General features: G+C 39.4%; 1 protein-coding gene across 1 annotated transcript in view; it reads right to left on the bottom strand.

Annotated features, from left to right (window-relative positions):
* Positions 1 to 14673, bottom strand: part of PPP1R42 (protein phosphatase 1, regulatory subunit 42) — a 63999-nt gene that overhangs the window by 20581 nt on the left and 28745 nt on the right. Inside the window, exons 5-6 of the mRNA XM_006860075.1 lie at positions 7714 to 7831; positions 1923 to 2054 (exon numbers count right to left, since the gene is read on the bottom strand). Of these exons, the coding sequence (XP_006860137.1) occupies positions 1923 to 2054; positions 7714 to 7831 (250 nt within the window). The remainder of the gene's footprint in view (positions 1 to 1922; positions 2055 to 7713; positions 7832 to 14673) is intronic.

Raw genomic sequence — 14673 nt, 5'->3', positions numbered from 1 at the left:
AAGTTCTGCCCTTCAAAGCCAAGGTAAACAAATGAGGAGAAATACTTCCTTTCTATTTTACAAGTTGCAGACCTTAAAACACTGATGTTGCCAACACAGATGCATGAATGAGTATGTTGTCAGGTAAGAAAGTCCCATTCTACTAAACGATTTTTCATTTTTCTTGGATTCATAATCAACACTCATAGAAGCAGCAGTCAAGAAATGAAATATTGTATTGTACTAAGCAAATCTAATGCAAAATACCTCTTTAAAGATCAAAGATCTCAGCTGAGGACTAAGGTGCACCTGATCCAACTCATGGTGTTTTCAATAGTCTTATATGCATGTGAAAGTTGAACAGTAACTAAAGAAGACCCTATAAGAATTGATGCAGTTGAAATATGGTGTTGAAGAAGAATATTAAAAGTACCATGGACTGCCAGAAGAACAAACCAATCTGTTTTCAATTAAGCACAGCCAGAATGCTCCACAGAAGCAAGAATGGTGAGACTTCATCTCTCCTACTGCATACATGTTATTTGGAGAGACCAGTTCCTGGAGAAGGACATTATGCTTGCTAAAGTAGAGGGTCAGCAAAAGAGACGAAGACGCCTCCACAAGATGGACTGACACAGTGGCAACAAGAATGGGCTCAGATGTAACAACAGTTGTGAAGATGGTACAGGACCAGGCAGGATTTCAGTTTTGTTGTGCATGGAGTCAGAACCCACCCAACAGCACAGAACAACTAACAACCCCATTCAAACACGATTACAGAAGAGTGGAAAAGGCACATTCCAATGCTATAGACAACAGACTGTAAAAACCAAACCCAGTGCCATTAAGTCAATTCCAAGTTCTAGTGTCCCTATTGGACAGGATCAAACTGCCCCATATGGTTTCCAAGGAGTCTTAGCAGCTTAGTGGATTACAAGTTGGGTACAAACATAAATCTACCAGTCATTATATGGGCAAAGATGTGGCTTTCTGCTCCAGAAAAGATTTATAGCCTCGGAAGCCCTATATAGGGTAGCTATAAGTTAGAACCAACTCCCCAGTATACCACCACCGCCATCAAGTCTTTATGGAAGCAGACCACCACATCTTTCTCCCACAGAGCAGCTGGTGGGTTAGAACAAGCAACCTCTGCATTAGCAGCCAAGCTCTTTAACACTGTGCATCCAGGGTTCCTTTATAGACTTCAGAATTATGGAAGGTCACTTAACTACATTGTTGTTGGTTTTTTTAAGTGCCTTAGAGTTGATTCTGACTCCTAGTGACCCAGTATAGGTTTTCCAAGGAGTGACTGGTGAGTTTGAACCACTGACCTTGTGATTCAAACCAACCTTGCAGTACTGAGCTTATCCTACAGTGCCACACTAAGTCACATTAATTAGGCAAGAAAGGCTGATGTGTCCTTTGTGATGCAACCTCGGATTTAATGTAATTGATGTATGCTGGTGTTGGGGAGGGGGTAGAATGTAAGTAGAGGATAGGCCTCAGTATGTTTTTGGTACACTGTCAGTTTTATCTTGAGGAAAGATGTGATTTTTGTATTGTTTCTAAACATTGGTATGTGAGTTAGTTTTCACAATTTACCTTACTAATATCAAGGACTTTTGTCAGATATAAAATGACCATTTTCTCCCCATTCTCATGGCTCTATGCTTAAAATATGTATCTGATGGAATCAGACCCAACATGAATGAAACAAGGCTTTTGTTGTTAGCGATAACCATTTTTATACATAAACGTCATAAGTAAAATTTCTGAGGAGTTATATTTATCTTTATGCATAATCATGTAAATAACAAGACAAAAACAAAAGCTTTTGAAAAAGTAAACAAGAACACATTATTTCTTGACTTTCTTTTTTGAGGGGGGTAGAATGTTCCTTTTCCTAGTAGAAATGGTCAGCTAATGAATGCCAGCGTGCTTACTTAGGTATAAGTTGCTTGCATCCTCATTTTGAATGTTCCTTTTCTTGCTCATTTTCTTGGCGTCTTTGGATGCTTTCCAATTCATTAGGAATTGTCTTTCCATTTTTTTAATTTCTTTTCCATCAAGATATTCTAGAGAAAAAGCATATATATTAAGACTATAATACACATGTAATACATAATGTAAACAAATATATAAGTAAAAATACATACTTCTGTTTTAGTACACATGAACTTAAGTTATACTATATATTGAGATAAATTTCTTGTCTCAGTATTTTATTTACATAACTTATGAATTTTTGTTGAGGTTTTATTGATGTTTATTATATATGTCTCTTTTTTTGTCTAAAGAATGGTGGTGGTGGTGGTGGTGGTGGTGTGCTGTGGAGTCAGTTCTGACTCATAGAGACCCTGCATAGGGTTTCCGAGGCTGTAAATCTTTACAGGAGTAGTGCCACACTAAGAAATAGGGTTATATGTAAGCTATATTGTTACTTTGTTGTTGTTGTTAAGTGCCATCGAGTCGGTTCCGACCCATAGCGACCCTGTACAAGGTTTCTGAGGCTGTAAATCTTTAGAGAAGTAGTGCCACACTAGGAAATAGGGTTATATGTAAGCTATACTGTTACTTTAGAAACAAAAAATGTTGTTATACTCAACAAAAATAAAATCATACAACCTACTGATTTAAATAATACTGTGATTATTTTTCTTAGGAAAAAACAAAATATATTTCATGTTAAGATGAATAAGAAATTTTATATACATGATGTGGTATTCTTAAAGCACATATATTGTTGTTGTTGTTATGTGCCGTGGAGTTGGTTCCGACTCACAGCGACCCTGTACAGGGTTTCCCAGGCTGTAAATCTTTACGGGAGCAGAAAGCCTCATCTTTCTCCTGTGGAACAGCTGGTAGTTTTGAACTGCTGACGCTGAGATTTGCAGCCTGGTTCGTAACCACTATGCTACCAGAGCTCCTTATAGCATTATTATATTCTAGAATGTAAGATGGAGCCCTGATGTGGCACTGTAAGAGAAGCAATGGACCGAAAGGCTGGCGGTTCAACCCACCAGCTGCGCCTTGGAAACCCTATGCAGGGTTGATGTGAGTGGGAAACTACTCGACTGTACTTAACAACAACAACAAGGACATAAGATAGGATAAGAGCAACTAAGATAGTAGGCCTATTGGTTCAAAGAAGTAAGATCTCAGATATATTCACATTTCACTCCTTTAAAAATTTTTAAAAATTGAATTTTTAAAATTAGACAAATCATTTTTATATTGTAGGATATTTGGAAAATACACAAATACAAAGAAAAACTAAGATTCCATCTTCTGCCAACCACAAATCAGTGATAACACTTTAGTATACTTCTTACTCATTTTTTGTGTGTTTAGTATAAAACTGGATTTCTGTATAGTTTTATGTCACACTTTTTAATATTGTATTGTTAGCATTTTACCATGTATTATTTTGAATACAATTTCTAACGTTTGACAGTGTTCCACTGTATATGGATATAACACAAAATTTTCTTCTTAGATTTTCTTCATTTTCTACAAAAAGATACATTAATCCTGTAATAAAATATGCTATGGTGGTGGTGGTAGTTGTGTGCCATCAAGTCAGTTCCTACTCATCCCCCTGTATAGGGTCTACAAGGCTATAAATCTTTACTGGAGCAGAAAACCTCATCTCTTTCCTGCTGAGTGGCTGGCAGATTTGAACAGTTGCCCTAGAGGTTAGCACCCCAAAAGCATAACCCACTACACCAGGGTTCCTTAAAATATGCTACAGAAAATAGCATTTATTAAAAATAAAACTTATTAAAAAATAAATTCTCTTTATTTATAAATCAATGTACTTAGCTCTCACTTCTTTTGTATTCTCAACAACAGCACTAGATCAAGAAAATGTTTCTAGAAATGGTCCCATGAGCACTGGACAGTTCTCAATCACCACAGATTACTTGTGTCCACTTTGCTTGCTATAGAAAGCAGACTAATACAACAGTGTGTGGTGGGCAAGCAGAAGAAGGGCTGGAGACTTGGGGACTGCATAGCAGAACCATCTGGGGAGTGTTAAGAAATATACACATTACTACTCTCTGTGTATTCTTTGTTCTCTACCATTGGCCAGAGATGAGCAGAGAGTTGTTGTTAACTGCCTTCAAGTCAGTTCAGACTCATAGCGACCCTGCATCAGGTTTCCTAGGCCTTTTCAATCTTCTTGGGAACAAAAGTCTCATCTTTCTCCCGCGGAGCAGCTGGCGGGCTGAAATCATGGACCTTGTGGTCCAGTGCTTATCACATGGAGTCATCCATTGTATATTTTGAAAAAAGTGTCTCGGATTATTCTGATATCCTCTTCCCCCACAGAGAACCTCTGCATTAGCATCATGATTAATCAAGCTAGGAACTTTTAAGTGGGTTTGAAATGCATTCATTTTTATTTCCAAGTATAGCATGTCACAGAATTCCTATAAAGGAAACCCTCACTAGTCTTCCAGATGCTGGTAACTTGATCCCCACTGAATTGCTTTTGCCCATTTCTCCCAGTATAGTGCACATTAAGGAATGTTATTACTTGTAAGGATTTCATCAAGGTACTCCTCACCCTGCTTGCTTTTCAATTGAGGATGTCTGGATGTTTTCAGGGTACCATTTGGCAACTATCAAGCAATGTGTCTTGATAATCTAGTGCTGCTATAATAGAAATACCACCACAAGTGGATGGCTTTATCAACATTTGTTTGGTCACTGTTTAGGAGGTTAGCTGTCTGAATTTAGGCCTCTGCCTCTAACAGGAGCATTGCTCTTTCTGTTGGTTCCTCTGAGCTTCTTTCTGCTCCTGAGCTTCTTTCTGCTCCTGAGTTGTCTTTCTGTGACTTGACATCTCTTCCCCATCTCTGCTTGCTAGCTTGCTTGTTTAAACTGTTTTACATCTCAAAAGAGATTAACTCAAGATACACTAACCCTGCCTCATAAACATCACAAAGACAACCCAGTCCCAAATAGGATTATAACCAGGAGCATCAAAGTTAGGAATTTACAACACATATTTTGGGGGGATATAATTCAATTCATAATATTCTACCCTTTGACCCTTTCAAATTCATGTCCTTGCCACATGCAAAATACATTTACCCTATAATATAATCCCAAAAGTCTTAAATCCTCTCCAAGGCCAAAATGTAATCTTCTGAATCATCTAAATCAAAAAAAAAAAAAAAAATGCATGTTCCTTCCTGGGCAAAAGTCCTCTCTTTTTTTTGTATAGCCAAAAATCTCTGAACCTGTGAAACTGAGACTACACATTATCTGTTTCCAAAGCAGAATGGTAGACTAGGCACAAGGTAGGCATTTCCATTACAAATAGGACAAATTAGACAGAAAGAAGGGACACCAGGCACCAAGCAAGTCCAAGACCCAGCACTCTCAAGGCTTAAAAATAATTCTGTCTTCTCTGAGACCTGTCCTCAGACTCTAAACAAGGGCCATGTCCTATGGATCCTGGGTGGAGACCTAGTTTTGGGGTAGCAACTCTATCTTCTAGGCCCACTGGAATGGCAATAATGCTCCCATGGCTTTGTGCAGCCCTGTTCTTTTGTTCCTTGGGCATGGCAGCCCTGCTCAATCAGCTTTGGGTGGTGGTACCATCTTTCTAGAGTCCTGGTGTGGTGCTGTGGGTAAATGAGCTGGACTGCAAAGTCTGTTTGAATAGCAAGGTTGGCAGTTCAAACTCACCAGCCGCTTCTCGGACACCCTACACAGGGTCACTATGAGTCAGAACTGACTCAACAACAACAATGCCATCCTCCTGGTACATCTTAACAGCAGATCTACACTCCAGAACTATGTTGGTGAAGAGCTGACTCTGAAATCAAGGAGGCTGTGTATCCACCCATTGAAACCAGGAAGAACCTGCTTCCCATGCTCTTTCCAACAGTTCTGCTGATCTCCGTTTGGCTCCAGGAATGGTCCTTTCTTTTACTTGGAGTATAACAGATATAACTCCTTTGGCCTGTTTCCTGCCTATAGAATTCCAAAAGGCAGACAGTTTTCTTTTGTTTTGTTCTTTGACCCCTTCAGTCTACATTGATGGGCTTTTTGCTGTGATAATTTAACAAGCTTTAACAAAAGCTTGAGTAGCCTCATCCTTGGTGGAAACTCTAGGACACATGTCTTGAGTTTGTACGATAGAATTTTCTATATCTTTAAGCTTTGTTTTTCATTTTGCAGTTAATTTTAAAATCCAACTCTTCTCTCCCACATAAGAAACAAGGAGAAACCATGTGAACCCTTTAAGATTTTGTTTAATAATTTCCTCAGTTACACATCCAAGTTCGCTTAAAGTTCTACCTTCCATCAAACATTTGAACACAATTCCGACAAATTCTTTGCCACTGCATCAATTTCTTTTGAAGTCTTACCAGAAGAACGTTTAGCATCCACATTTTAAGCAACATTCTGTTGATAACTGTCAAATGCATGCTCTAACATGTTAGAGACTTCTGTTACAGCCCTCCTCACTTCCTTCTGAGCCCTCACCAAAATTGCCTTTGACAGCCATCATTCTACCAACAGTCTTTTCAAGGCAATCTAGGTTTTTACATTGTTGTTATGTGCTGTGGAGTTGGTTCCAACTCATATATAGGGCTTGAGGCTGTAAATCTTTACGGGAGCAGAAAGCCTCATCTTTCTCCCACAGAACAACTGGTAGTTTTGAACTGCTGACCCTGAGGTTAGCAGCCCGATTCGTAACCACTACGCTACTCTACCCCTCTCCCAATTCCTAAATCACTTCCACATTTTAGGTGTTTGTTAGAGCTGCACCCCACTCTTCCAGTACCAAAATCTGACTTCGTTATGGTGTTGTGCTGTGGGTTAATGGGCTGGACTGCAAAATTGGTTTGAACTGCAAGGTTGGTGGCGTTCAAGCTTTCTAGCCACTCCTTGGAAACCTTACACAGGGTTGCTATGGATTGGAATCGACTGAACAGCACTTAACAACAACAACAATGTAACAGAAATGCTGTCAGAAGATGGCTTTAACAAACAGAAATACATTTTATCACTGTTTAAAAGGCTAGATGTCTAAGTTCTAGGGAAAGACTTTCTTTCTTGGTTGGTGCTGGAGGAAGTTCTGCTGGAGGAAGTTCAGAAGTTCTGCTCCTGGGTGATCTTCACGTGGCTTAACTATCTCTTTCCCCATCTCTGCTTGCTAGCTTGTGTTTAGTCTCTTTTATATCTCAAAAGATATTTACTCAAGATAAATCTATACCGATATCATTTCATTAACATAACAAATATAACTCATCCCCCAATAAGGTTATAACCACAGGCAAAGAGGTTATGGGGGGCACAATTCAATCAATAACATAGTGAAAACCTTGATCAATTTTTGTTATATGACCAAGAACTAAGGAGTCTCTTGGGATTGTCAAAGGATTTGTACCAATGAAAGCGGGGGATGATGTCACATTTATGTTCGTTTTACATGTTATGACTAGCAATTATTAGTGGCAACAGTCACACTTTACTTTCAAAGAAAGAGTATCTGGTACTTTAACTACTCTGAAGAGTAAGATTTTTTTATGCTTTATTTCTCAATTTTAACTTTTGCTCTTATTCAAAGTATCACATTTAAAGTTGACCATCTTTATAGATACAGATGTCATTTTTAAAAATATTTCTGGAGGCTAGCTGATATAGTAATGAAAAATGTGAATCAGGTTTCTTTTTCTAAGAAAATGATATTAATATAGTATAAACGCATACCCAGTGATTTGGACACCAAAATCAGTCTGTCTCTGTATTTTGGTTTGAGACAAACAGGATTTCCACTTAGATCCATTTTCCACAGCTTCATCAATTTGCTCAACAAAAATTCCAAATCCTATATTTACAGAAGAAAAAGACATAAATATTTCATAATCATCAGTATTACTAGCATTCCAGTTGTTGTTGTTAAGTGCCATTGAGTCAATTCCGACTCATAGTGACCCTGTATAGGACTTCCAAGGAGCAGCTGGTGAGCTTGAACCACTGACCTTGCAGTTCAATGACTTTGCAGTCTGACGCATTAGCCCACAGTACCACACCAGGACTCCAGTTAGCTGTATTTAAATGTCATTACTGCTTTTCATGGAGTTCTACCTCTGTACCAGATACTCTAAAGGTGCACAAAAATTATTATTATTTTTTTTAGAGAATATGATTCACACTGCTAATTTTCCAGTTGCTGTGGAGTCAACACTGACCCAGACTGACCTCATGGGTGTCACAGTAGAGAATTGTACTCCACAGGATTTTAAACTGCTGATTTTTCAGATGTAAGCCACTAGGGCTTTCTTCCAAGGTTCCTCAGGTTGGTCTTGAACTTCTAACCTTTCAGTTAGCAGGAAAATTAACCATTTGCACTATTCAGGGACTATGCTGATTATTGTTGTGTGCCATCGAGTCAATTCTGACTCTTAGCGATCCTATTTGATAAAACTAGACCAGAGAGGTAGCGTAGTAGTTATGAATTGGGCTGCGAACCTCAAGGACAGCAGTTCGAAACTACCAGCTGTTCTTCAGGAGAAAGATGAGGCTTTCTGCTCCCGTAAAGATTTAGAAGAGGCCGTGGAATGAGGGATATCACTGCTGATGTCCGATGGATCTTGGCTGAAAGCAGAGAATATCAGAAAGATGTTTACCTGTGCTTTATTGACTACGCAAAGGCTTTCAATTGTGTGGATCATGACAAGCTATGGACAACATTGAGAAGTATGAGTATTCCAGAACACTTAATTGTGCTCAAGAGGAATGTGTACCTGGACCAAGAAGCAGTTGTTCGAATAGAACATGGGAATACTGAATGATTTAAAATTAAGAAAGGTGTGCGACAAGATTGTATTCTTTCACCATAGTTATTCAAGCTGTATACTGTGCAAATAATACGAGAAGCTGGCTTCTATGAAGAAAAACGTGGCGTCAGGATTGGAGGAAGATTCATTAACAACCTGCGATATGCAGATGATACCACCTTGCTTGCTGAAAGTGAAGAGGACTTAAAACATCTACTGATGAAGATCAAAGAGCACAGCCTTGGGTATGGATTACATCTCAATGTCAAGAAAACAAAAATCCTCACCACTGGACCAATAAACAACATTCTTATCAACGGAGAAAAGATTGAAGTTGTCAGGGACTTCATTCTTCTTGGATCAACTATCAACACTCATGGAAGCAGCAGTCAAGAGATCAGACGACGTATTGCATTGGGCAAATCTGCTGCACAGGAACTTTTTAAAGTGTTGAAGAGCAAAGATGTCAGCTTGAGGACTAAGGTGCGCCTGACCGAAGCCATAGTATTTTCAGTAACCTCATATGCATGCGAAAGCTGGACAGCGAAGAATTGATGCTTTTGAGTTATGGTGTTGGAGGAGAATATTGAAAGTGCCATGGCTGCCCAAAGAACAAATAGATCATGTTGGAAGAAGTGCAGCCAGAGTGCTCCTTAGAGGCCAAGATGGCCAAACTTCATCTCTCATACTTCAGCCATATTGTCAGAAGGGACCAGTCACTGGAGAAGGATATCATGCTTGGTAAGGTGGAGGGTCAGAGAAAAAGAGGAAGACCTCCAATGAGATGGATTGTCCAAGTGGTAGCATCGATGGACTCAAGCGTAGCAACAGTAGTGAGGTTGGCCAAGAATCGGGCAGTGTTTCGTTTTGCTGTGAATAAGGTTGCTATGGGTCGGTACCGACTTGATGGCACATAACAACAACAACAATGACTTAGGTATTTCATTTTTCCAGTTTTTGAAATTTTTTCTGATAAATGAGATTGCATTTATACTTTATAAAAATGTTTTAATGTGAATTATGTGATAGTTTCCATGGGAGAACATTAACTTTATAGTCATCCTATCATATATTGTTTCATTGCCATGGTTACATGCATTTACACTTTAGATTTGAAAAAAGCATTTTTTTTTTTTTTACTCTGAAGTTTTGACAGCAGTTTCCTTCCCATACATTAAAAATTTCTGCAAAACTATTATAAACACAGAGGTAACAAAATCGGAACCTCCAGTTATGTGCCACATCTGTACAATGGAACTCTACCTTTGGGGTACAGTAACAAAGACAAGTGGGTGTCTAGGACACCCTGCACAGCACTTCATAGTTCCCTTTACCTTCTAGAGACCAACCTCTTTTTCCATAAAGTGGTCAAAGTATTTCCAATTTTGCTGAGCCCATTACTGAATCATAAGTATGTGCTGAGCTCTGGGAGATTTAAGGAAATAATTTATATGAAAATATAAATATAATTATTTTTGTAAAAAATACAGATAATCCAAACGTCCTGGCACTGCTGCTTTCTGTGGGACGTAGGCTAGTCACTTAAGCTTTCTAAGTCTCAGTGTGAGGATAATCCCGGTTGGATGCCACAGCATATAAAGTGCCTGAAACAAAGCAGATAAGTAATATGTTCTCTGCCTCTCTGCCTACCTTGCCACCCCTTAGTTATTCCCTTTCTCTAATTTTGGTTAATAAAGGACAAAAATTGTTGTAAATCAGGAAGACTAAGCTTCTGACCCACTGAAAAACAAGCCATTGCCTTCTTACATGAAAGCTCTCTTCCCCATGATAAACTTCAGCCCCCAATTCTGAGCCTGGAATCATATCCTCTCTGCATTGGTACAACAGCAGACAATTATTTCATTTATGTGAGAAATCCACTGTATCTCTAGGGGATAAGCACTGGTCCACAGTTTAAATCCACCAGTGTTCAGTGGGAGAAGGATGAGGTTTTCCGCCACCACAAAGATGTACAGGCTTGGAAACCCTATACAGGGTAGCTGTGAGTCAGAATCAACTAGACGACACTTAACAACAACAACAAAAGCCTTGAAGGAAGAAACTGTACATTACATTTGTATATAGTGTTCAATGTAACGCTTGTGATCTCAGTGTTAAATAACAAAAACAATAAGAGAACTTTAAATTGTTATCAAGAGTCCTATGTTGTTATTGTTGTAAAGAGTCCTATAAAGTGTTTTTCATTGTTCCTTACTTGATAAATGACCCTCTACATACTCCCTCCAGTGTATGTTTATTTAAGACTAAACTAACCCTGTGCTGAAATACGATTACCCTTTGGATACGCTCTGGTTGCTCATTGCCTTCCTGTCTTTAATAAAATGCTTTCACTTCCGTGCCCATCAATAAGTTATACTAAAGGGACCAAACACTTTTCTGGACCGTCTCTGTTTGATAAATGATCATGTCATGCTATCACTTAGAGGAGTGTTGCAAAATACTGAGGAGCCGACGCTCTTTCCCATGCAAGCCTGGTGCCTAAGTGACTTTGCAGGATCCACAGTACTGGCAAGGGCTTCTTCACAATTAATGATGACCACTGATGAAGCTCTATTTGACCAGCACGCTCCAATCTTTATTGGAAACGTCTGGCCCAACTGTCCTAACTACATCTAAAGACAGCCATTTGTCATCCCCCTGACTACCTGTCATCATCTGCCTGGGAAAATCTATACTTTTTGGCTTGTTCCTGACTAAACTGTGGAGTGAATAAATTTATCTTTGGGACACTCTGCTTGTCAGGGTCAATATTGAACAGAGGTTGAATAAATTAGAAACTGGGAAAACATGACAGGCCATAGTGGTTTGTTCATTTGTGTCTCAGAAATCAAATCCTTAGTTTATATAAGAGCTAAGTCCATCCAGTGTTTGATTTCCACCACTCACTCTGAAAATGCTAGCCTGCATGATAAATGGTCATCAGAAAACCAATGAAGCAAATCACTAATATGTGTGATGAACTTTTCAGATCACCTTATTGATTTCACAAACTTTGCAGAAATAAAAACTAGGTAGAGATTTGAAAATTGTTGCTGTTTTTTCAAGTTTGATTATGTTTTTTGCAATCGTCTTGTCAGCAAGCTATACCATGATGGCCTCAGTGAAATTCATGACTCAGTTACTATACTCATCAAGCTACCTGCAGAAATGCAGCAGTTTCCTTGCAAATATTCATTAAATTTCTTAATATTTTTATATATTGATATCAACTTGTTTAAAGAACTTACAGGAATAAAAGGCAAAGAAATATTAACCAGAAGTAAAAAGTCATTTAAACTAGAACCCCGTGAGGTAAAGAGAGGAGTTTCTAAACTATCGAGTGTTGTTGTTAAGTGCCATCGAGACAGTTCCAAATCATAGTGACTCTTAAAGGGTTTCCGAGGAGCAGCTGGTGGGTTTGAACCACTGACCTTGCAGCCCAGGGTATATCCTATAGCGCCACACCTCTCTTTCTCCTTCTCAGTATTTGACCTTGACATCAATCTTATTGGGAACAAATAGGCCATCTTCCTGAAAGATTCCTCAATTATCTGCCTCTCCTATTCTTTTCCCATCTTTCTCAACCTGATTTCCCAGGTTCATCAGTTCTCTTGACCTCTTTCCCTCTCCACCAAGTCTTTCTCCCTTAGGATTGTCTCTTTCTTATATTCCAATCTCTCACTCTCCTCAGGCTTTCGTTCATCTCTTACCTATCATCGCCAAACTCCTTGAAAAAGCAGTCCAGACCAGCGCTCCTTAAACTTGAATGTACCTAAGAATCACCTATGTTGTTTGTTGTTAAGTGCCTTCAAGTCAGTTCTGACTCATTCAACCCTGTGTAGGGTTTCCAAACAGTGGCTGATGATTTGAACCACTGACCTTGTGGTTATCAGAACAGTACTTATCCTACAGTGCCATACTAGGACTCCAGGAATCACCTATGGGCCTATTTAAATGCAAACCCTGATTTGTTAGGTCCAGGGAAGAACCAGAGATTCTGCATTTCTGAAGCCAGTGCTGGTGGTCTGAGGACTATGTCTGGAGTCAGAAGAGTCTAAGTCACAACTGGTGCCACTGAAGTCACTACTCACCACATCAGTGGCCTCACAGTGTCTAACACGGATTTTCTGTCTCATCTTTGAAGCACATGACCATTCCTTCCATGGCTTTGTGACTCTACAGGCTGGTAGGTTCCATGGACCCTTCAAGAGTCTCTGACCCCACAAGGACCAAATCTCTGACCACAGACATCCCCAATGTTTTCTAAAAGTTGCTTTAGAGAACTCAAGACAGATGTCATAAAAATAATGCTATACCCAGTGAACTGCTGCTTGGGTCAGCCCATAAAAATATATTTAACAAGAAAAAGCCTAAAGAATAGTGGTCACTGACAGTACTATAAAGCCTGTCCCTCTCACATGGTCCATCCCCATGTTTCCAGAGTTGCTAGAGCAGCCAACCTCTGAAGGAGCCATCCTCTGCTGCAGACCCTCAGGGACCAATCCACTGGCTTCCTATAATCTATATCTACTCCTTCCAAACAACATATATTGTCTTCTGGCTCTATGCTCCTCTCTCTATGCCAGTTGATTTTGGATGGGAGTTACAGTGACCACTTAACTATATGCTGAAGACTCCCATATTATTTCTCCTCTGAGCTTTGGCCTCATATATCCAATTGTCTACTTAATATCTCCTCTGGAACATTTCAAAGACACTTTAAACTCTACCTGACCAAAACTCATGACCTTCTCCCTCTTCCTCAAACTCGTGCGTTCCCTACTTCCCATTGTGTCTGGGAATCATTCTTGATATTTCCTTCTCCCTTCACTCCTTATATCTGATTTGCCATCATGCCCTGTCCACTTACTTCCCAACGATCTCTCCAATCTCTCCACTCTTTTACTTTTACCTCCATCCTATTCAAGTTGTCACTTTCTCTCATTTCCAAACTAGATCACTGTCTTTCACTCTGTTCTCTACACTGTAGCCACACTGATTTTTTTCAAAATGCAAATCTTGAATTACTTTACCTCTGGCTTAAACACTCTCAGTAGCTCCCCACTGTTCATAGACACAATACATTGCTGTGACCATGTGGTCCTGCACCCAGCCTCTTGACTCACCAGCCTGTTTGTACCATGCTCTGCTTTCACTATCTCTGATTGCAAGTTCTTCTATTTGCTGCATTCTCCTGCCCCAGGACCTTTGTGCATGCTGTCCCCTTTGCTTGATTAAGTCATTTTCTCCTCTTAGAACTCAGCTCAGCTATTTCTTCCTCAGGAAAGCCTTCACTGGCTTTCACAGAAACTGTCAGACCCATTTAAGCCTCCTCTGTAATACTTGCCGCAGTAAGTTTGTTTTCGGATGATTACGTACTTAGTATCTCTCTTCTCCTCAATGCTGAAAGCTCCATGGGGTTAGGGATAACATCAGGTTTTTTTTGTTCATTAGAGTCTCGGTAGGAGAGGTGGACTATTTGTGAATGTTTAGCCACTGAAAACCTTATGGATAGCAGTGAAACACTGTCAGATAGTACTAGAATATTGAATGTTTAAACGTGATGAACAGCACCAGAATATTGTCAGATACTGTACTAGAAGATGAACTCTCAGGTTGGAAGGCACTCAAAATACAACTGGGAAAGAGCTGCCTGTCCCCTCAAAGCGGAGGTGACTGATGATGCAAATAGAATAAAGCCCTCGGGACCTTCATTTGCTGATGGGGCACAATTCAAAATGAGGAGAAATAGCTGCAAATCCATTAATAACTGGAACATCAAATGTATAAAGTATGAATCTAGGAAAATTAGAAATTGTCAAAAATGAAATGGAATGCATAAACAATAGTGAGCTGAAATGGACTGGTACTGGTCATTTTGAATCTGACA

The sequence above is a fragment of the Chrysochloris asiatica genome, unplaced genomic scaffold (assembly GCF_000296735.1).
Source record: "Chrysochloris asiatica unplaced genomic scaffold, ChrAsi1.0 scaffold00036, whole genome shotgun sequence".
NCBI lineage: Eukaryota > Metazoa > Chordata > Mammalia > Afrosoricida > Chrysochloridae > Chrysochloris > Chrysochloris asiatica.
The sequence above is the reverse complement of the archived record's forward strand: the minus strand, read 5'-3'. Positions and strand labels throughout refer to the sequence as shown.